This window comes from Cervus elaphus, chromosome 4, assembly GCF_910594005.1.
Source record: "Cervus elaphus chromosome 4, mCerEla1.1, whole genome shotgun sequence".
Taxonomy (NCBI): domain Eukaryota; kingdom Metazoa; phylum Chordata; class Mammalia; order Artiodactyla; family Cervidae; genus Cervus; species Cervus elaphus.
Genome location: NC_057818.1, coordinates 59,645,717 through 59,663,562, shown reverse-complemented (window position 1 = coordinate 59,663,562; position 17,846 = coordinate 59,645,717). Strand labels below are relative to the sequence as shown.

The window sequence follows — 17,846 nt, the reverse complement described above, 5'->3', positions numbered from 1 at the left end:
CTCCAGTATTCTTGCCTGGGAAATCCCATGGACAGAGGAACCTGGGGGGCTACAGTCCATGGGGTCACGAAGAGTCAGACACGACTAACCACACACACCTTACCTTACCTTCCTTCATTTATTCGACACAGTAGAACAACTGAAGTGTATCGGTTGGGTTAACATCAGATTATTCCTCTGTACCAATGCATATATCTAACTGGATGAGGATATTATGCCCTTCCACTCCACATTCATACGATTTCTTACAGTGTATACTTCTTAGCCACCGTCTGAGCTAGAAATTTTTGCTCAACCCTTTTCCTCAGACAATGTGTCTTGTTTTTTCCCACTAGTTTCCAGTGACATAAAATAAAACGTAATTGACCACTGAAGGCATGACCACATTTCCTGAGTTCATAAGGATCCTCTCCTGGACCAGCCCTCTGTTGTCTCCAGTGGGTGGCCATCGGGTCACAGGCTGTCCCATTAAGACCATGCTCCTGTTAGCCAGGAGCCCACCGATGCCAACTGGTGACTGAGGGGCCAGAGGAGAGAGGTGCATTGTCACTGTGTTCAGATTTTTCTCCTGGAGGACAACACTGCTCTGGGGGGACTTCGCTGAGGGAGGGATTTCCTTGACTAAGTGAGTTTTCAGGTGTTTATTGAGGACTGACTTCCCTCTGAATGATTTCCCGCACTTGCTGCATCTGTAGGGTTTCTCCCCCGTGTGGATCCTCTGGTGTATCACGAGCTGTGGCTTCTCGATAAAGCCCTTCCCGCAGTGGCTGCATTCAAAGGGCTTCTCTCCCGTGTGAGTCCTCTGGTGCTTGATGAGACCCATTTTCTGGGAAAGTGTCTTCCCACACTCACCACACACAAAGGGACTCGTGCCAGTGTGAATCCGCTGGTGTGCCGTGAGACACGTCTTCTGGCTGAAGCCTTTCCCACACTCGGTGCACGTGTAAGGTTTCTCGCCCGTATGGATCCGCAGATGGACCATGAGGTTTCCCTTCTGGATGAAGCCCTTGCCACACTCGCTGCAAATAAATGGTTTCTCTCCTGTGTGGGTTTTCTGGTGCACATTGAGACCTGATTTTTTGAGGAAGGCTTTGCCACATTCGGCACACTCGTAAGGTTTGTCCCCCATGTGCATCCTCTGGTGCTCAGTGAGCTGGAACTTTCTAAAGAAGGCTTTCCCACAGAGGTCACATTGATGGGGCTTCTCTCCTGTGTGAAGATTCTGGTGATCAGCAAGCCAAGACTTCTTGACAAATGCTTTCCCACATTCACTGCACACATGAGGCTTCTTCCTTTGTTTAGTGTGCTGATGCTCCATGAGTTGGGACTTAGTGCTGAGGAGTTCAGGATGAAGTGGTTCCCTGTCAGCATGGCGGCAGGATTTCCCACCTGCAGGAAGCTCAGCGGGGCTCTTTATTTCACAGTTCGGGTTCTCAGAGAATAAACTTGAATTTGATGTCTCGCTTCTTCCATGTAAGTCAAACACATCATGATTGTGCCTGAACAGAGTTCTGCTCTGATGACCAGAACTGTCCAATGGGTTCTGTTCAAGCCATTGTTCCAGTCTCTTCTCCACTCTCTTGTTTTGTAAGTGTTCCAGCAGGTGGCCATCAACTTTCCAGACTTCTAGGAAAGAAAAGAAGAATGAATTCCTCCATCTTTTAGATCTGGAAATAAAATGTTTTGTTTTTTGGTTTTTTTTGCCTTGTGGCATGTGAGATCTCGGGGCTTCCCTGATGGCTCAGACGGTAAAGAACCTGCCTGCAATGCAGGAGATGCCAGTGTGATCCCTGGGTTGGGAAGATCTGGAAAAGCGAATGGCAGCTAACTCCAGTATTCTTGCCAGGAGAATCCTATGGACAGAGGAGCCTGGCAGGCTGCAGTCCATGGGGTTGCCAAGAGTAGGTCAGGACTGAGCAACTAATACAGATGTGGGATCTTAGTTCTCCAATCAGAGATCAAACCTGTACCTCTGCAGTGGAAGTGCACAGTCCTAATCCACGGACCACCAGGGGAGTCCCAGAATAAAGGTATTTTTTAAAATACTTCGATGTGAGGTGTCTTTTTAGTGATAAGCCTATGGTATGAGTGTAAATAAAACTCCATGTTTAATATTCTTCATACACTGGGGGGAAAAAAAGAGTCATAATGAATAAAGACAGATTTGGCTACTTTCTAAATACTGTAAACTATGAGCAATGTCCTGTGAGCAGGAGACTGCAGGCTGCAGGGCCACCTCATCTACATTGTGATGGAAGGACTCATTCAGTCCACAGATCCTGACTGATGACCACGGTGGACCAGGAATGGTGCTAGTGTTGGGGAGTCACAAACGTACTCCTCAGGTGCACAGAGCCTATGCTATAGTGGGGTCAAACCACTTCACAGGGCAGAGACAGAACACGAGGAAAGCAGCTATAAGCTGTGAAAACTGGTGGGAAGGAGTGATGAAGAGGGAGAGGGGTGGAGGAAATCCAGGCTCAACTTGGAGGAAGACAGGCCTCCCCGTGGATCCAGCATTGGGGTTGCCGGGAGGGGGAATGAAGAAAATGAAACAGCAACTTCCCTGCTGGTTTACCAGTTAAGACACTGCGCCTCCAGTACAGGGAGCTCTGGTTCAATCCACAGTGTGTCAGTCGCTCAGTCGTGTGCATGACTCTTTGCGACCCCATGGACTGTAGCCCACCAGGCTTCTCTGTCCATAAAATTCTCCAGGCAAGAATACAGGAGTGGGTAGCCATTTCCTTCTCCAGGGGATTATTCCTACCCAGGGATCGAACCTGGGTCTCCAGCATCACAAGCAGATTCCTTACCATCTGAGTAAGATCCCATATGTCATATGGCAGAAAAAAAATGTTTTTTAAGGAAAAAAAAACAGAAAGAAAACGACACAGCAGAGAACTGGAACCACATCTAAGTTACATCTTACATTCCAGAGAGCTGCTCCCTTTCCTAAGAGGAGCCCCAGCGCGCACTGGTCCATGACGCAATTTAATTCCATCACAGCCCTTTTCACCCCATGGTCATATTATTTATTTTAAATTTTGATTAAATTGATGTCTCATCCTCTTAGAACGAAAGCTCTCAGGCTACTTGTTTTCTCAGCTGCTGTAACATTCCACTTTACAATAGATTATCAAAAAAATTCAGAGGAAGGAATCAAGGAAGCAGTCCCACGTATGAAACAGACTGGGAGGTTTAGGAATAAGACAGAAATCTCTGGGAATAAGATGGTCTGTCATGACAATCAGAAAAAGGAGAATTTTTATGTCATAACAGGGAACATGGTTACCTGGGACTTAATGTTATCAGGATATGAGGGAAAAGAAATGAAAGCCTTCAGGAATACAATGTTAAGGTCTACAACAAATGAGAAGAAAGTTCAAAACTAGTACATACACAAAGGAATTAACTGGAAGTAGCCAAGAGTTAGGGCTTCCCAGGTGGCTTTAGCGGTAAAGAATCTGCCTGCCAATTCAGAAGACATAAGTGACACAGGTTCAATCCTTGGGTCGGGGAGAACCCTGGAGAAGTGAATGGCTAACTCCATCCAAATCTTGCCTGCGGGAACATAACATCAGGAGAGAGATGCACAGAGCCTCCAACCCCCTCGGAGCTGTGGCTCTTCTCTGACTGTCATCTCCACGGCCTGTACCCCTGCTGGTCTCTTACTCACCTGAACGGGTTCGACAGTGGACTTCATCATCCATCGTCCATGGTTCTCCTTGATCCAATTTGGAGAGTACCTCTGGTGTGCTTGCTTGAAAACCTGTTCATGGGAAATGACAGACTATTTAGGCCCAGTGAGTTCGCCTTGGGGTCTGGGAAGACAGCAGAATGCTACATGTGAGGCCAAAACAATCTCACAACCTACAGAATCAAGGCTTTTCTCGCAGGAGAAGGGAGAATACACCCACTTCTCATGGGCCAGAGAGGACACCGAGCATCACAGACACTCCAGAGCTTTCAGAAGCTGAGAAAGGAAAGGCCACTGACTGGGAAACTGGTCAGTGACCCAGGCAGCCGTCCTCACCCACGGACACCAGGTTGCTGTGGTTCTCCAGCATCACGTCCCGGTACAGGGCCTTCTGAGCAGGGGCCAGGAGCTGCCACTCTTCCCACGTGAAGGCCACGGCCACGTCGTCAAATGTGAGGGTTTCCTGTAGTAAGAGAGGTGTCTAATGACGATGTCACCTTGATGATGTGGAAGAAAAGTTAAAGGTGTTCTGCTCATTTCCACTTTACAGGCTGCACTGAGATACCCAGTAAGGCTTTTATTTTAATGTATCATTAAAGAAGCAATGCCTAATGCAACATTCTCCAATTGTATAGTCAGCCATCCATTCATTTATCCAACTGGAACTTTCCATAGTATGTAGAACTAAATCTTCTTGTTAAGCTAGAAACACTACAACCTCATATATATATATATATATATATATATATATATATATATATATATATATATGACAGGAAAAGATATACAAATTTATACTATATGGAATAATGGAAGTGATTTTTCACAGGCCTCTAAAAATCCATTAAGGAACAAACGAAAGAATAAAACAAATCAAAAAGTCACCTGGGCCTGAATCATTTTCTTCTGTTCTCTGAAAACACCTGGCAACCGGGAGGCTCTGTTGATGTGTCTCATGGATCTGCTCTCAATTTCTGTTCTGAAACTTGTCTTCAATCAAGCATATCCCAAGAAAATGCTGCTACCAAATCCTGTAACTTCTTCCTCCTTCAACTGATTCTTTTGCTTCCGGGGACTCAGGACCTTGGGAGGAGGAGAAAATCCAAGCTGAGGGTACATTTCCTCTGGGCTTGGATGCTATCGCTGCTCCTGGGTGCTCATCTTAGCCCAAGACCCACAGCACTGCTGAGTGCCCCTTCATTTGCTGGCCCAGAAGAGTTTATACCTCTGGCCAAGAAGTCTAAGCTTCTCACTGTGCTGGTGATATATTCTTTTATTCTGTGAACTTGAAGTGGTGTGACTGTCAAAGGAGATGAGGGAATCGAGATCCATCCCAGGAGCAGGCCTCAGGGGCGTGAGAATCACAAGTGGCTCTGTTACACTAAAGAGACCACATGGGAGGAGAGGCACTGGGCACTGTTTCCTTTAAATCATGGGCACTCAGGGACCTCGAAATGTTCTTATACGCCCTGTGAGTACACGCACTTATTTTGAAAACCAATGCACTGGTCAAACCAGAAACACTTTCTTATAAGTGATAATGTTAATATCTTAGGAGGTTTCAAATACATAAAAATTAAAATACAAAATAATCATACATAATTAAAGTGAAGTGCTCTAAAACTACTATACTTTGGCCACCAGATGAGAAGAGCTGACTCATTTGAAAAGACCCTAATGCTGAGAAAGATTGAGGGCAGGAGGAGAAGGGGATGACAGAGGATAAGATTAGATGGCATCATCGACTCGATGGACATGGGTTTGGGTGGACTCCGGGAGTTGGTGATGGACAGGAAGGCCTGGTGTGCTGCGGTTCATGGGGTCGCAAAGAGGCAGACACGACTGAGCAACTGAACTGACTGAACTGAAAACTACTATATTGTCAGAAGAAAGCACAAAAGTACAAATTAACATAAGAATTTGACAAACAAAAATTATATGTGGTATGTACTCTTCAGTGTCATAATGCACACTAACAATTCTCTTAAAGCACATAGATTGTGGCACTATCAGAAGAGGGAAATGTAATAACCAGAAACTCATACACAACAAGGTGTGATTCTGCCACCAATTTGATACATAGTTCTTTTCTAACACATCATGAAGCAATTCTATAACACCAGCTGAATGTCCTACACTTCAGCTCAGTTCTGCCGCTATGAACCTGTAGATAATACAAATTGCATGAGTTACAGATTCAGTCCTATGAGACTGGCCTCTACCCTCTGCTTCATGTGCAAACACAAGTCCAGGTTGTCACCTGTGCTTCTGAGCAACTGGCCACCGATCCCAGGTTCCAATGACCCCCTCCTTGGGCAGATTAATTTGCTAGATCAGGGAATTCTCGGCTGGTCCAGTGATTATGGCTCCATGCTTCTACTGCAGGGGGCACGGGTTTGATCCCTGGTCGGGGAACTAAGATCCCACATGCTGTGTGGCATGGCCAAACACAAAACAAACAGAAATAAAACTGAGACCAAAAACAAAACAGACAAAAATATGCTAGAACACCTCACAAAACTTGGAGAAACATTTTAGGTTCTATATTTATTTATAAAAAGATGTAACTCAGGAACAGGCAGATGGAAGAGATGCCCAGGACAGGGTATGTGTGGAAGGGCGAGGAGTGCCCCCTACAGGAGGGTCACTCTCCCTGCATCTCCACATGTTCAAGCCAGAAGTAACTTCACTCTGAAGAATACATCTAAGAAATAACATCCCTCCAAAACTCTGGGGCATTCCTCAAAAATTCTGGGTTGAACCAGAGGACACTGTCATGAATTTCCATAGTAACATTATTCATAATAAACCGAAATGTAAACAACACACGTTTCATAAATAGTCAGAAAATCATATATTCAAACAATAGAATAATATTGGAAAAGTACAGTCTTTGCTCAGCTTGAAGCTAAAAATGCCTTTTACATTTCTCAAGGACTATAAAAGAAAAAGAAGTACAAATGAGAGAATGGTGGCATGAAAACTCCAAAATATTTACTATGTGGATATTTAATATTTGCCTGACCCTGTTACACAGGGGGGGAAAAAGTACACCTATGTGCAAAAACATGAATGATTCTCACAAATATTGAACCTGACATTAAAAAAAAAAAAACGCATGATGTGAAGAAAACTCTTAATTTGAAAAGATACAGGCATCCCAATGTTCACAGCAGAACAAACTTACAATAGCCAAGACACAGAGACAACCCAAGTGTCCTTCAATAGATAAGCAGATAAGGAAGATGTGCTGTATACATATATACAGTTGAAAATAGGCAAAACTAAATAAACTATAATGATGAGGAATGAATAATCATAACACCATGAAGAAAAACATGAAAGAATAAGTTAACATTAGAAAATCGGGCCAATATTTTTCAGCAATATCATTATCAACATGAAATGATACTTATTTGAAAGAAAAAATGCTCCCCTAGAAACCCCAAAGCACATCTACACACATAGCTGGTTAGAAATGCTCAAGCTCATTTCTTAGTAATAACTCAATCATTAGCAATGGGAACTTGAAATACATGATTGATTAAGACCAGCCAGGACTTCCCAATAAACTGGGATATGGGTGGCCTTGCCAGATGATTAAACATAAAAAGATTCTGTTAGCAAATAACAGAGTGTTCATGTATGTCAGGGAGGTAAGTAATGGTGCTGTTGCAATATACCAATATTAGGAGGTGAGTGCAGGTTTGACAAATATTTTCTGCAAAAAAGAACAGACATTTTCAAATTTGCAGGCCAAAATGTCTGTCACGACTATATTCTGCCTCTGCTATGCAAAAGCAACACAGGCTATACAAAACAGATTGGCATTGCTGGCTCAGTCTCTTGTTCCGTAGTCAACTCCTCGATTAAAAGCTAAACAAAGTCCTACAGTATAGCACAGGGAACTATATTCAACATCCTGTCATAAATCATAATGGAAATTAATATCAAGGAGAATGTATATATACATATTTTTATATATGTAACTGAATCACCTTGCTGTACAGTAGAAATTAACATACCATTGTAAATCAACTACACTTCAGCAAATTTAAAAAGAAAAACACACACAAAAAAAGCTAAAATACAGATGGCTTGGAACTACTGCCCTGGGATGTACAGTCTTCTGTTGCACCAGCAGAAACTGGAACCTCAACGCAACTACCAACGCAACCATTCTTGGCATCCAAATCTTCAGCCATCACACACCTCTCTGTACCAGATACTGACTACACTACACACTTCCTTATTAACGCAAAACCTGGGCCAGACACCCTTATGTGACGATCCAGTCCCTGCCACCACTGAGCCCCGAATTAAATCCCCAACCTGAATCTGACACTGCTATCGTTGTCAATGCCACTGAAGAGGAAAAGTTAAAATTTTACATAACCTCCTGCTTGTTCTGCCTCTGCTTGCTCCTTGCAAAGTCTGGATCACAGGTCACGTACTCTCAGAAAGTGGGGACTTACAATACTAGGAACTGGAGCTTATCTCACTCACCCTTGTCCTGCTCTTTGCAATTGCCCGGCCTCTGCAATCCTGCTTAATCATGCCTGTCCCTGCAAAGGTCAGGCATCCCCCTCCCCGTCTTGACCGCTGTTCCCTCGCGCGTGAAACCCCTTAGTTTAAACCACCCTATTAGCAGCTAGTGTTGCCCACTGTCTGTCTATAAGAACTCTATAAACCCTTTGTTTATGCCTCAGAGCTTGGAGTGTGAACTCCTCTGGGCCCACCTGCTTAATAAACCCGAATTCTCCAACTCTCAGAGTGCGATGCTTGGTTTCTCTATTATTGGTTTCTGCAACACATGTGCACTCTGCAAGCCGAGTGACCTACAGAAAAGGCCTGACAACTGGAAGAGTATTGATCTCTACAGAATCTAATTACACTGATTCACAGGACACGCCCCTAATCCAACCCACAGACAAACTCCACGTCTCAGTTCAGTTCAGTTCAGTCGCTCAGTCGTGTCCGACTCTGCGACCCCATGAATCGCAGCACGCCGGTTCTCCCCAAGTCCGGTACCCACCTGGTTCCCCTTACACAAAACCACCTCGGCATTTCTACCCTCCCCTTCCGCCCTCTGGCAATAATCTCAGGGATCCAGACGGCACCAAATCCACGTATCATCCTGGGCGAAACAATACCACCGCTGTGACGACAACAACAACAAATTCCAGGGTCAAAAACTTCGTACTAACTTGATTTTCCTCAGTCTGACCAACCGCCTAAACAACGTCGTGCTTCCGTGAACTGCTTTGACCTCCAGAACTGTCTACGGAAGCCGAGGTGGATCTGGGATGTGCAGGAGCTGAGGACCCGACTTCCGGTACGTCCTAGAGAAGCAATATGTCTGCGCCCAGCTCACCGCGGCCCCTTGGGAGCAGCCATGTTGGCACACCTGACGTACAGAATACCCAGGGATGCGTCTTTGCCCCAGAAGCTGGCCATCCTGGCCTGGTGAGAAGCCACTGAAATTCTCTCATTTCCTGGCACTTTGATTCTTGTAGAAAATAGGGACATTTTCAGTCTCAGGCTTCGCGAGACAAAACTGATGTAGACTAAGGTGCTTTCAAGCCTGCTAGGCAGGTAAGTAAAAGGCAACGGTATATATTATCCACTTGGTATTTAAAAAAAAAAAAAGAATTCCAAACAGAAAGGAGTTCAGTCGTCCTATTGGCAGCGGAGATGCACTCCCAGAAAGGGAAAACAATACATCTGGTAAACGGACACCACGGAAAGCTTCCAGAGGGAAAATAGTTTGCAGGAAGCTGTTGTTTTTTTTTTTTTTTTTTTTAGAACAGAAAGCGATTTCCAGGAGCTGTACAGTATGGGGCTAGCCATTAACAGGGAAAAGAGCAGCAGGGACTACCCAAGTTGTGACTGGGGTTTGGGGCTGGGGAAAAGGCCGCCAGAAGTGAGGCCATTAATGGTGTGGAATCGATGGGAAAAGCTCAACTTGAATCCATCCCACCATAATGTGAGGGTGGTGATGGGGACAGTAACTCAAAATTTAGGGCCAAGAACGTCAAAACTAAGTGTGCATCAGGCCGTTGTTAAAAATGCAGGGTCCTCAATTGTAGCCCCAGAGGTTCTGGTTTCAGAGCTGGGGGACATGGCTAGGATATTTGCATTAAGTTTCTCAGAGAATCTAAGGCAGGAAGACTGTCATATACAATCACTAGAAACAGTCCTGGAATATTCTCTAGTTACCTATATTATGATGCAGGACTCCCATGAGTACTTAAGTCTTAGCTCAAATTATATCCAGAAAAGCTTGGGATGGGGAACCTCCCTCATTGTTACCAAAGCATCCATGCGTGTGTGCTATCTCGCTTCAGTTGTGTCTGAGTCTGTGCCACCCTGTGGACTATAATGTAGCCCACCAGGCTCCTCTGTCCATGGGATACGCCAGGCAAGAATACTAGAGTGGGTTGCTGCTCTCCTCCAAGGGAAATTCCCAACTCAGGGATTGGACCTGGGCCTCCTGCAAAGCGGTAGATTTTTTACTGGCTGAGCCATCAGGGAATCATACATATATATAATTGAATCCTTTGCTGTACACTTGAAACTAACACAGCATTGTAAATCAGCCATATTCCAATAAAATTAAAATATTAAAAACAAAATAGAATGGTATTAAGAAGTGGGGCATTTAAGAGGTGACTGGGTCCAAAGGGTGGAGCCCTCATGACTGGGAATAGTGCCTTTATAGAAGAGAACCCACCCCCGCTTTGCCCTTTCCCCAACATGAGGATACAGTGGGATGACCGTCTTCTATGAGCCAGGAGTCCTCATTAGATACCAAGTCTGTCTATGGCTGTAATACCCTGAATGTGCTGATCTCATCTGAGCTGAAAAGCTCAGAGGGTCAGGCTTGCTTAGTACTTGGATGTGAGATACTAAATCTGCAGGCACCTTAATCTGGGACTTTGTAGCTTCCAGAACAGTGAGAAATGAATTTCTGTTTCTATAAGCTACGCAGGTGATGGTCTTCTCTCATAGTAACCAGAAGGGACTAAGAAAATATCTATTTCATTTAGTGTATGTATTTACATCCTCTTACTATTAACAGATTAGCTGATGTACTACTTAAAATAATACAGTTACCTCAAAGCTCTCTCTGGGAGACCATGGGTTTTTTCAAGGGCTTAATCACCACTGTATCCTCAGCTCCTAAGACAGGATCCAGTAAAAAGGGAAGTATTCAACAAATACTCAGTAAATGAACAAAATGACTCAATCTAAGACTGAGGCAAACTGGCTCGATCTAAATCCCTCTGCATAATATAAAATTTCTTAGAGTTTAAGGTAGACATCCCAGTTTTCAGTCAGTCCTTCACCTTGCCCTGGAGAAACAGAATTGATATATATATACACATCCCATAGCCCACCAAACCAGTATTAGCCCTGTTTGTTCATGGGAACCTTCCACATACAAATTGTATGCTTAAAAACTTCACCTACTTATTTCTTCCACTTAGTTGGACTCAGGCTTCCTTCCTTCATTCATTCAACGGACACAACAGAGCAATTGATGTGTTTGTGTTTGGGTTAACATCAGATTATGCCTCAGTATCAATGCATATATTTAACTGGATGAGCATATCATGGGTTCCTGGTCTCAGCATTTATACAGTTGCTCTCAGTATAAACTTTTCAGCCACCATCTGACCTAGATATTTTTGCTCAACGATTTCTAATTTTTACACATAGTATGTCTCGAGTTTTTCTCCTAGGGGTTTTCTGTGACACAAAATAAAACATAATTGACCACCGAAGGCACAACCATGCTCACTGCGTTCTTAAGGGTTCTGTCCTCTGCAGACCCTCTATCATCTCCTGCGGGTGCACACCTGCCCACAGGTGGTCCCGTTATGATGATGTTCCTATTTGCTAGGAGTTCACTGATGTTGACTGACGGCTGAAGGGCCATGGAAGGCACCTGCACAGCCACCAAGTTAACGAGGTTCTTCTGCTGCATGGCATCACTTGTCTCTGAGGCAGGTTTCTCCCCCTTCATTGCATCTCCATGTTTCTCTCTTGTGTGTATTTTCCTATGTTTACCAAGGCAAGACATGTAGGCAAAAGCTTTCCCACACTCATTGCAGGTATAAGGTCTCTCTCCTGTGTGAGTCCTTTGATGGACAATGAGCTTTTGCTTTGTAGTGAAGGCTTTCCCACAGTCACTGCATTCAAAGGGTTTCTCTCCTGTGTGAATTCTTTGATGTTTAATGAGACCTGACTTCTGGGAACAGGATTTTCCACATTCACTACACACAAAAGGAGTCTTTCCCGTGTGAAATCTCTGATGGGCGATGAGGCAGGTCTTCTGGATGAAGCCTTTTCCACATTCATTGCATGTGTAAGGTTTCTCACCTGTGTGAATTCGCTGATGTACAATGAGATTTCCCTTTTGGATGAAGCCCTTTCCACAGTCACTGCAGATATACCGTTTCTCTCCAGTGTGGGTTTTCTGATGTATGTTGAGCCGTGATTTCTTGAGGAAGGCTTTGCCACAATCAGCGCATTGGTAAGGTTTCTCTCCTGTGTGCGTTCTCTGGTGTTCAGTGAGCATGAATTTTCTAGAGAATGCTTTGTCACAAAGATTACATCGATGGGGCTTCTCTCCTGTGTGAATTATCTGATGATCAGTGAGCCAAGACTTTTTGATGAAAGCTTTCCCACATTCACCACATACATGAGGCTTTTCTGTTTTTTTAGTTTTCTGATGCTCGTTGAATGGGGATTTGGAGCTGATGGGTTTTTGGCTTTGGGGGAATTTAACTTCAGGATGCAACTGTTCACTGTCAGCATGGCGACAGGATTTCTCATCTCCAGTAAGCTCATTGGAGCTGTTTATTTCATAGCTGAGGTTTTGAGAAAGTAAAGTTAAATTTGATTTCATACATTTTCCATGCAAGTCAAACACATCATGATGCTGCCTGCGCAGAAAATGAGTTATGCGCTGATGAACAGCATTTTCTAGTGGGTTCTGTTCATGCCATTGTTCTAGTCTCTTCTCCATGCTCTCATCTTGTAAGTACTCCAGCAGGTGGTCATCAAATTTCCAGACTTCTAATAAAAAGAAGAAAAATGAATTTCCTAAAAATACCCTGATGTGAGGAATCTTTCTGGGGATGTTTTTATAAGTGTAAATAAAATTCTATGTTTAATGTTCCCTGCACATTGGAACAGTGCCACAAACCAGTCAAAAGGAAAAAGTAGTGTAAAACAGGGTCGGATAATTCACAATGAATAAATACAGATTTGAATACCTTCTAAACACTAGCCTTGCAGACATGCAGAGAATGTAAAATACAAGCAGTGTTCTGTGAGAAGGAGCCCAGAGGTTGCAGGGCACCTTATCCATTTTGTGATATGGACTCATCCAGTCCACAGATCCTGACTGCTGACGGTGGTGGACCAGGAACGGTGCTAGTGCTGGGGAGTCACAAACACAATCCACAGGTGCAGAGAGCCTACACTGTAGAGGGGTAAAACCACTTCACGGGGCAGAGGCAGAACATGAGGAGAACAGCTACATGCTGGGAAAACTGGTGGAAAGGAGCGATGGACAGGGAGAGGGGTGGAGGAACTCTGGCTCAATTTGGAGGAAGACAGGCCTCCCCATGGATCCAGTGTTGTTGTTGGTATGAGAAGAATGAAGAGAATGACACAGGGACTCTCCTGCCAGTTTAGCCATTAAGACTCTTCGCTTCCAGTACAGAGGGCTTGGGTTCAATCCCCGGTGTGTTAGTCGCTCAGCCGTGTTTGACTCTTTTGCGACCCCATGGACTGGAGCCTGCCAGGTTCCTCTGACCAGGGAATTCTCTAGGCCAGAATTCTGGTGTGGGTTGCCATTCCCCTCTCCAAGGGATCTTCCCAACCCAGGGATTGAACCCAGGTCTCGCACATCGCAGGTGAATTCTCTACCATCTGAGTAAGATTCCACATGTCTTGCGGCAAAAAAATTTTTTAAAAGAAGGGGAAAAAAGAAAGAAAATGACACAGCAGAGAACTGCAAGCACATCTAAGTTATAATCTGCACCTTGGAGAGCTGCTCCTTTCCTAAAAGAGGAGCGCTGGCTCACACCGGTCCATTACGCAACTTAATTTCATCACAGCACTCTACACCACCTAGACATATTATTTATTATAAATTTTGATAAATTCATGTCTCATTCTCTTAGAACAAAAGCTCTTGGTATGTTTTTTTCAACTGCTGTGTTTGTGGCTTAGTTGCTCAGTCATATCCAACTCTTTGCAACAGAAGCCCAGCAAGCTCCTCTGTCCATGGAATTTCCCAGTGGTTTGGAGTGGGTTGCCATTTCCATCTCCAGGGGTCTTTCCAACCCAGGGATTGAACCTGGATATACTGCCTTGCAGGTGAATTCTTTCCCATCTGAGTGGCTCAGACTGCTCTAACATTTCACTTTACACTTCATTATCAAAAAAATTCATAGAGGAAGGAATCAAGGAAGCTATTCCATGTACGGAGCAGACTGGGAGGTTTAGGAAGATGTAAATCTCTGTGTGAATAAGATGATCTGTCATGACGAAAGAAGAATTTTTTTGTCCTGAAAGGGAATGTGGTTACCTGGTACTTAATGTTATCAGGACACCAGGGAAAAGAAGTGAAAGCTTTCAGGAAGTGAATGTGATGATAAGGTCTACAAAAATGAGAAGAAGTTTCAAAACTACTAAATACACAAAGGAATTAACTGGAAGTAGGCAAGAATTATGATCGAGTTGAGGCTGGAACTAAGAATGCAGGATGTTAAAATAATTTTCTAGTTAAAAATTCATCCTGAACAGCTGAGCCCTTTACAGAAGAGAGCTCTGCAGGTGGGGACAGTGGAGGTAATGTCTGAATAGCCAGGGTGGAGGCTGCACAGGAGTAAGGGAGAAGCTAACTTGTAGGGTTTCCTAGGAGGGAAGATGATCCACAACCAGGTAGCTACTGGGAACTAAGGAGAGCTGCCATTGAGATGAGGAAATCGTACAGAACCAAGTCTGTGCTGGATCACACTGGGGAGGTATCAACTTGGGAGTTTTCTCCAGTGAGCCAAAGGAATTTGTTAGCTTATTAGAAAGAAGAAAACTTGGAAAGTCAAGAGATCATTGAGTAAGAGCGAAAGCAACATTAGTAAAACCTCAGAGTGGAGAGAAGCCCCAGTGAAGACCAGTTTACTTTGGGGCCGGCATCCAATGGGATGGTTGTGAGAAAGGAAATCAATATGAGCAGTAGAGCAGGAAGGGGCAGTAGACGGCGGCAGACAGGGATTCAAAGTTTTCTCTGTGGAGGGCTTCATTGGTAGCTCAGTGGTAAAGAAACCGCCTGCCAATGCAGGAGACACAAGGTGGATCCCTGATTCAGGAAAATCCGACACGCTGGGGAGCACAAGCCCATGTGCCACAGCTGTTGAGCCTGTCCTCTAGCACCTGGGAACTGCAACAACTGAAGCTCTTGAGCTCCAGAGCCCATGCTCCAAAACAAGAGAAACCACTGCAATGAGAAGCCTGTGCACCCAAACTAGGGAGTAGCCCCCCTTCGCCACAACTAGAGAAAAGCCAGCATGCAGCAATGAAAAAAATAAAAATTTTTTTTAAAAAAGTCTTCTCTGTGGCGAGAGGTCCTGGAAGGGGGAATTTCATAGAAAATGAGGTGGAAGAGCATGGAGAAGGAAAAGATATGAAAATGATAGGGAAAAGAACACTAGGCAAACAAAAATCAAGATGGCAGTAAAATAAACAGATACCAGAAGACACAGAATATTTCCTAAAAAGGGATATATTCTTCTCTAAACTCGTACAATACTTTGGCCACCTGATGCAAAGAACTGACTCATTTAAAAAGACTCTGACGCTGGGAAAGATTGAAGGCGGGAGGAGAAGGGGACAACAGAGGATAAGATGGTTGGATGGCATCACTGACTTGATGGACAGGAGTTGGAGTAAACTCCGGGAGTTGGTGATGGACAGGGAGGCCTGGCGTGCTGCAGTCCCTGGGGTCGCAAAGTCAGACATGACTGAGCGACTGAACTGAACTGAAACTCCTACAAAGAAAAGTTCTCTGATACTGGGAGAGAAATGCAGAGAGGCACTGTTCACCCATTCTTTAACCCCCTCGCAGCTGTGGCTCTTCTCTGACTATCATCTCCACGGCCTGTACCCCTGCTGGTCTCTTACTCACCTGAACAGGTTCGACAGTGGACTTCATCATCCATCGTCCATGGTTCTCCTTGATCCAATTTGGAGAGTACCTCTGGTGTGCTTGCTTGAAAACCTGTTCATGGGAAATGACAGACTATTTAGGCCCAGTGAGTTCGCCTTGGGGTCTGTGAAGACAGCAGAATGCTACATGTGAGGCCAAAACAATCTCACAACCTACAGAATCAAGGCTTTTCTCACAGGAGAAGGGAGAATACACCCACTTCTCATGGGCCAGAGAGGACACCGAGCATCACAGACACTCCAGAGCTTTCAGAAGCTGAGAAAGGAAAGGCCACTGACTGGGAAGCTGGTCAGTGACCCAGGCAGCCGTCCTCACCCACGGACACCAGGTTGCTGTGGTTCTCCAGCATCACGTCCCGGTACAGGGCCTTCTGAGCAGGGGCCAGGAGCTGCCACTCTTCCCACGTGAAGGCCACGGCCACGTCGTCAAATGTGAGGGTTTCCTGTAGTAAGAGAGGTGTCTAATGACGATGTCATCTTGATGATGTGGAAGAAAAGTTAAAGGTGTTCTGCTCATTTCCACCTTACAGGCTGCACTGAGATATCCAGTAAGGCTTTTATTTTCATGTATCATTAAAGAAGCAATGCCTAATGCAACATTCTCCGATTGTATAGTCAGCCATCCATTCATTTATCCAATTGGAACTTTCCATAGTATGTAGAACTAAATGTTCTTTATTAAGCGAGAAACTCTACATTCTCACATACATGTGTGTGTGTATATAAAACAGGAAAAGATATACAAATTTATACTTGATAGACTAATGAAAGTGATTTTTTTTACAGGTTTCTACAAGCCCACTGGGGAACAACGGAAAGAATGAAACAAACCAGAAGTCACCTGGGCCTCGATCATTTTCTTCTGTTCTCTGAAAACGCCTGGCAACCGGGAGGCTCTGTTGATATGTCTCCTGGATCTGTTCCCAATTTCTGTTCTGAAATTTGTCTTCAATCAAGCATATCCCAAGAAAATGCTGCTACCAAATCCTGTTCGTCCTCCTTCGACTGATTCTTTTGCTCCTGGGGACTCAGGACCTTGGGTGGAGGAGAAAATTCAAGCTGAGGGTACATTTCCTCTGGGCTTGGATGCTATCGCTGCTCCTGGGTGCTCATCTTAGCCCAATGCCCACAGCATTGCTGAGTGTCCCTTTATTGGTAGCCCCAGAAACTTTTATACCTCTGGCCAAAAAAACCTAAGCTTCTGAATGTGACGGAGGTAATGTTCCTTTGTTCCATGAACCTTAAGTGGGTGACTGTCAAATGAGATGAGGGACAAGAGATTCATCCAGCAGCAGGCCTCAGGAGCAGGAGAATCGCAGGCAGTTCAGTTATACAAAAGGGACCCACATGGGAGGAGAGGCGCTGGGCACTGTTTCCTTTAAACCATGTGCGGTCAGGAACCTACTCAAAAATTTTTATACATCCTGTAACTACACGTACTTCATTTTGAAAACCAACATACTGCTCAAACCAGAAACGCTTTGTTATAAAAAATACTGGTAATATCTTAGAAGGTTTTAAATATATAATAAATTAAAATACAAAATAATCGTATATAAATGAAGTTGAAGTGCTCTAAGACTACTATGTTGTCAGAAGAAAGTATAAAAGTACTAATTAACAAGAATTTGACAAACAAAAATTATATGTTGTATGCACTCTCCAGTGTCATAATGAACACTAACAGCTCTCTTAAAACACAGTTTGTGGTGCTATCAGAAGAGGGAAATGTAATAACAAGAAACTCATACACAACAAGGTGTGATTCTGACACCAATTTGATACATAGTTCTTTATTAACACATCATGAAACAATTCTACAACACCGGCTGGATGTCCTACACTTCAACTCAATTCCGCCACTATGTACCTGGAGATAATATCATATTTCATGAGTTAAAGGCTC

General features: G+C 44.2%; 2 protein-coding genes across 9 annotated transcripts; both read right to left on the bottom strand.

The window, feature by feature from the left end:
* Positions 1-99: 99 nt before the first annotated feature.
* Positions 100-9,152, bottom strand: LOC122689876 (zinc finger protein 350). 6 transcript variants are annotated; one of them, XM_043896666.1, is made up of 6 exons: positions 8,905-9,152; positions 4,583-4,780; positions 4,034-4,160; positions 3,677-3,769; positions 3,400-3,561; positions 100-1,623 (listed from the first exon to the last, which is right to left on the bottom strand). In XM_043896666.1, exons 2-6 carry the CDS (start codon positions 4,652-4,654, stop codon positions 332-334), a joined length of 1,746 nt encoding a protein of 581 aa, XP_043752601.1. In that variant the 5' UTR covers positions 4,655-4,780; positions 8,905-9,152; the 3' UTR covers positions 100-331. The 6 variants fall into 6 exon arrangements, with proteins under 6 accessions (XP_043752601.1, XP_043752610.1, XP_043752618.1 ...); XM_043896675.1 differs by lacking the exon at positions 8,905-9,152 and adding an exon at positions 8,733-8,872; XM_043896683.1 differs by lacking the exon at positions 3,400-3,561 and having other exon boundaries at positions 100-1,626.
* Positions 9,153-11,177: 2,025 nt separating this feature from the next.
* LOC122689912 (zinc finger protein 350-like) lies at positions 11,178-16,918 on the bottom strand. Of its 3 annotated transcripts, none has more exons than XM_043896744.1 (4): positions 16,782-16,918; positions 16,257-16,383; positions 15,900-15,992; positions 11,178-12,781 (listed from the first exon to the last, which is right to left on the bottom strand). In XM_043896744.1, exons 1-4 carry the CDS (start codon positions 16,794-16,796, stop codon positions 11,439-11,441), a joined length of 1,578 nt encoding a protein of 525 aa, XP_043752679.1. In that variant the 5' UTR covers positions 16,797-16,918; the 3' UTR covers positions 11,178-11,438. The 3 variants fall into 3 exon arrangements, with proteins under 3 accessions (XP_043752679.1, XP_043752685.1, XP_043752692.1); XM_043896750.1 differs by having other exon boundaries at positions 11,178-12,778; XM_043896757.1 differs by having other exon boundaries at positions 16,772-16,912.
* Between the last annotated feature and the right edge of the window lie 928 nt (positions 16,919-17,846).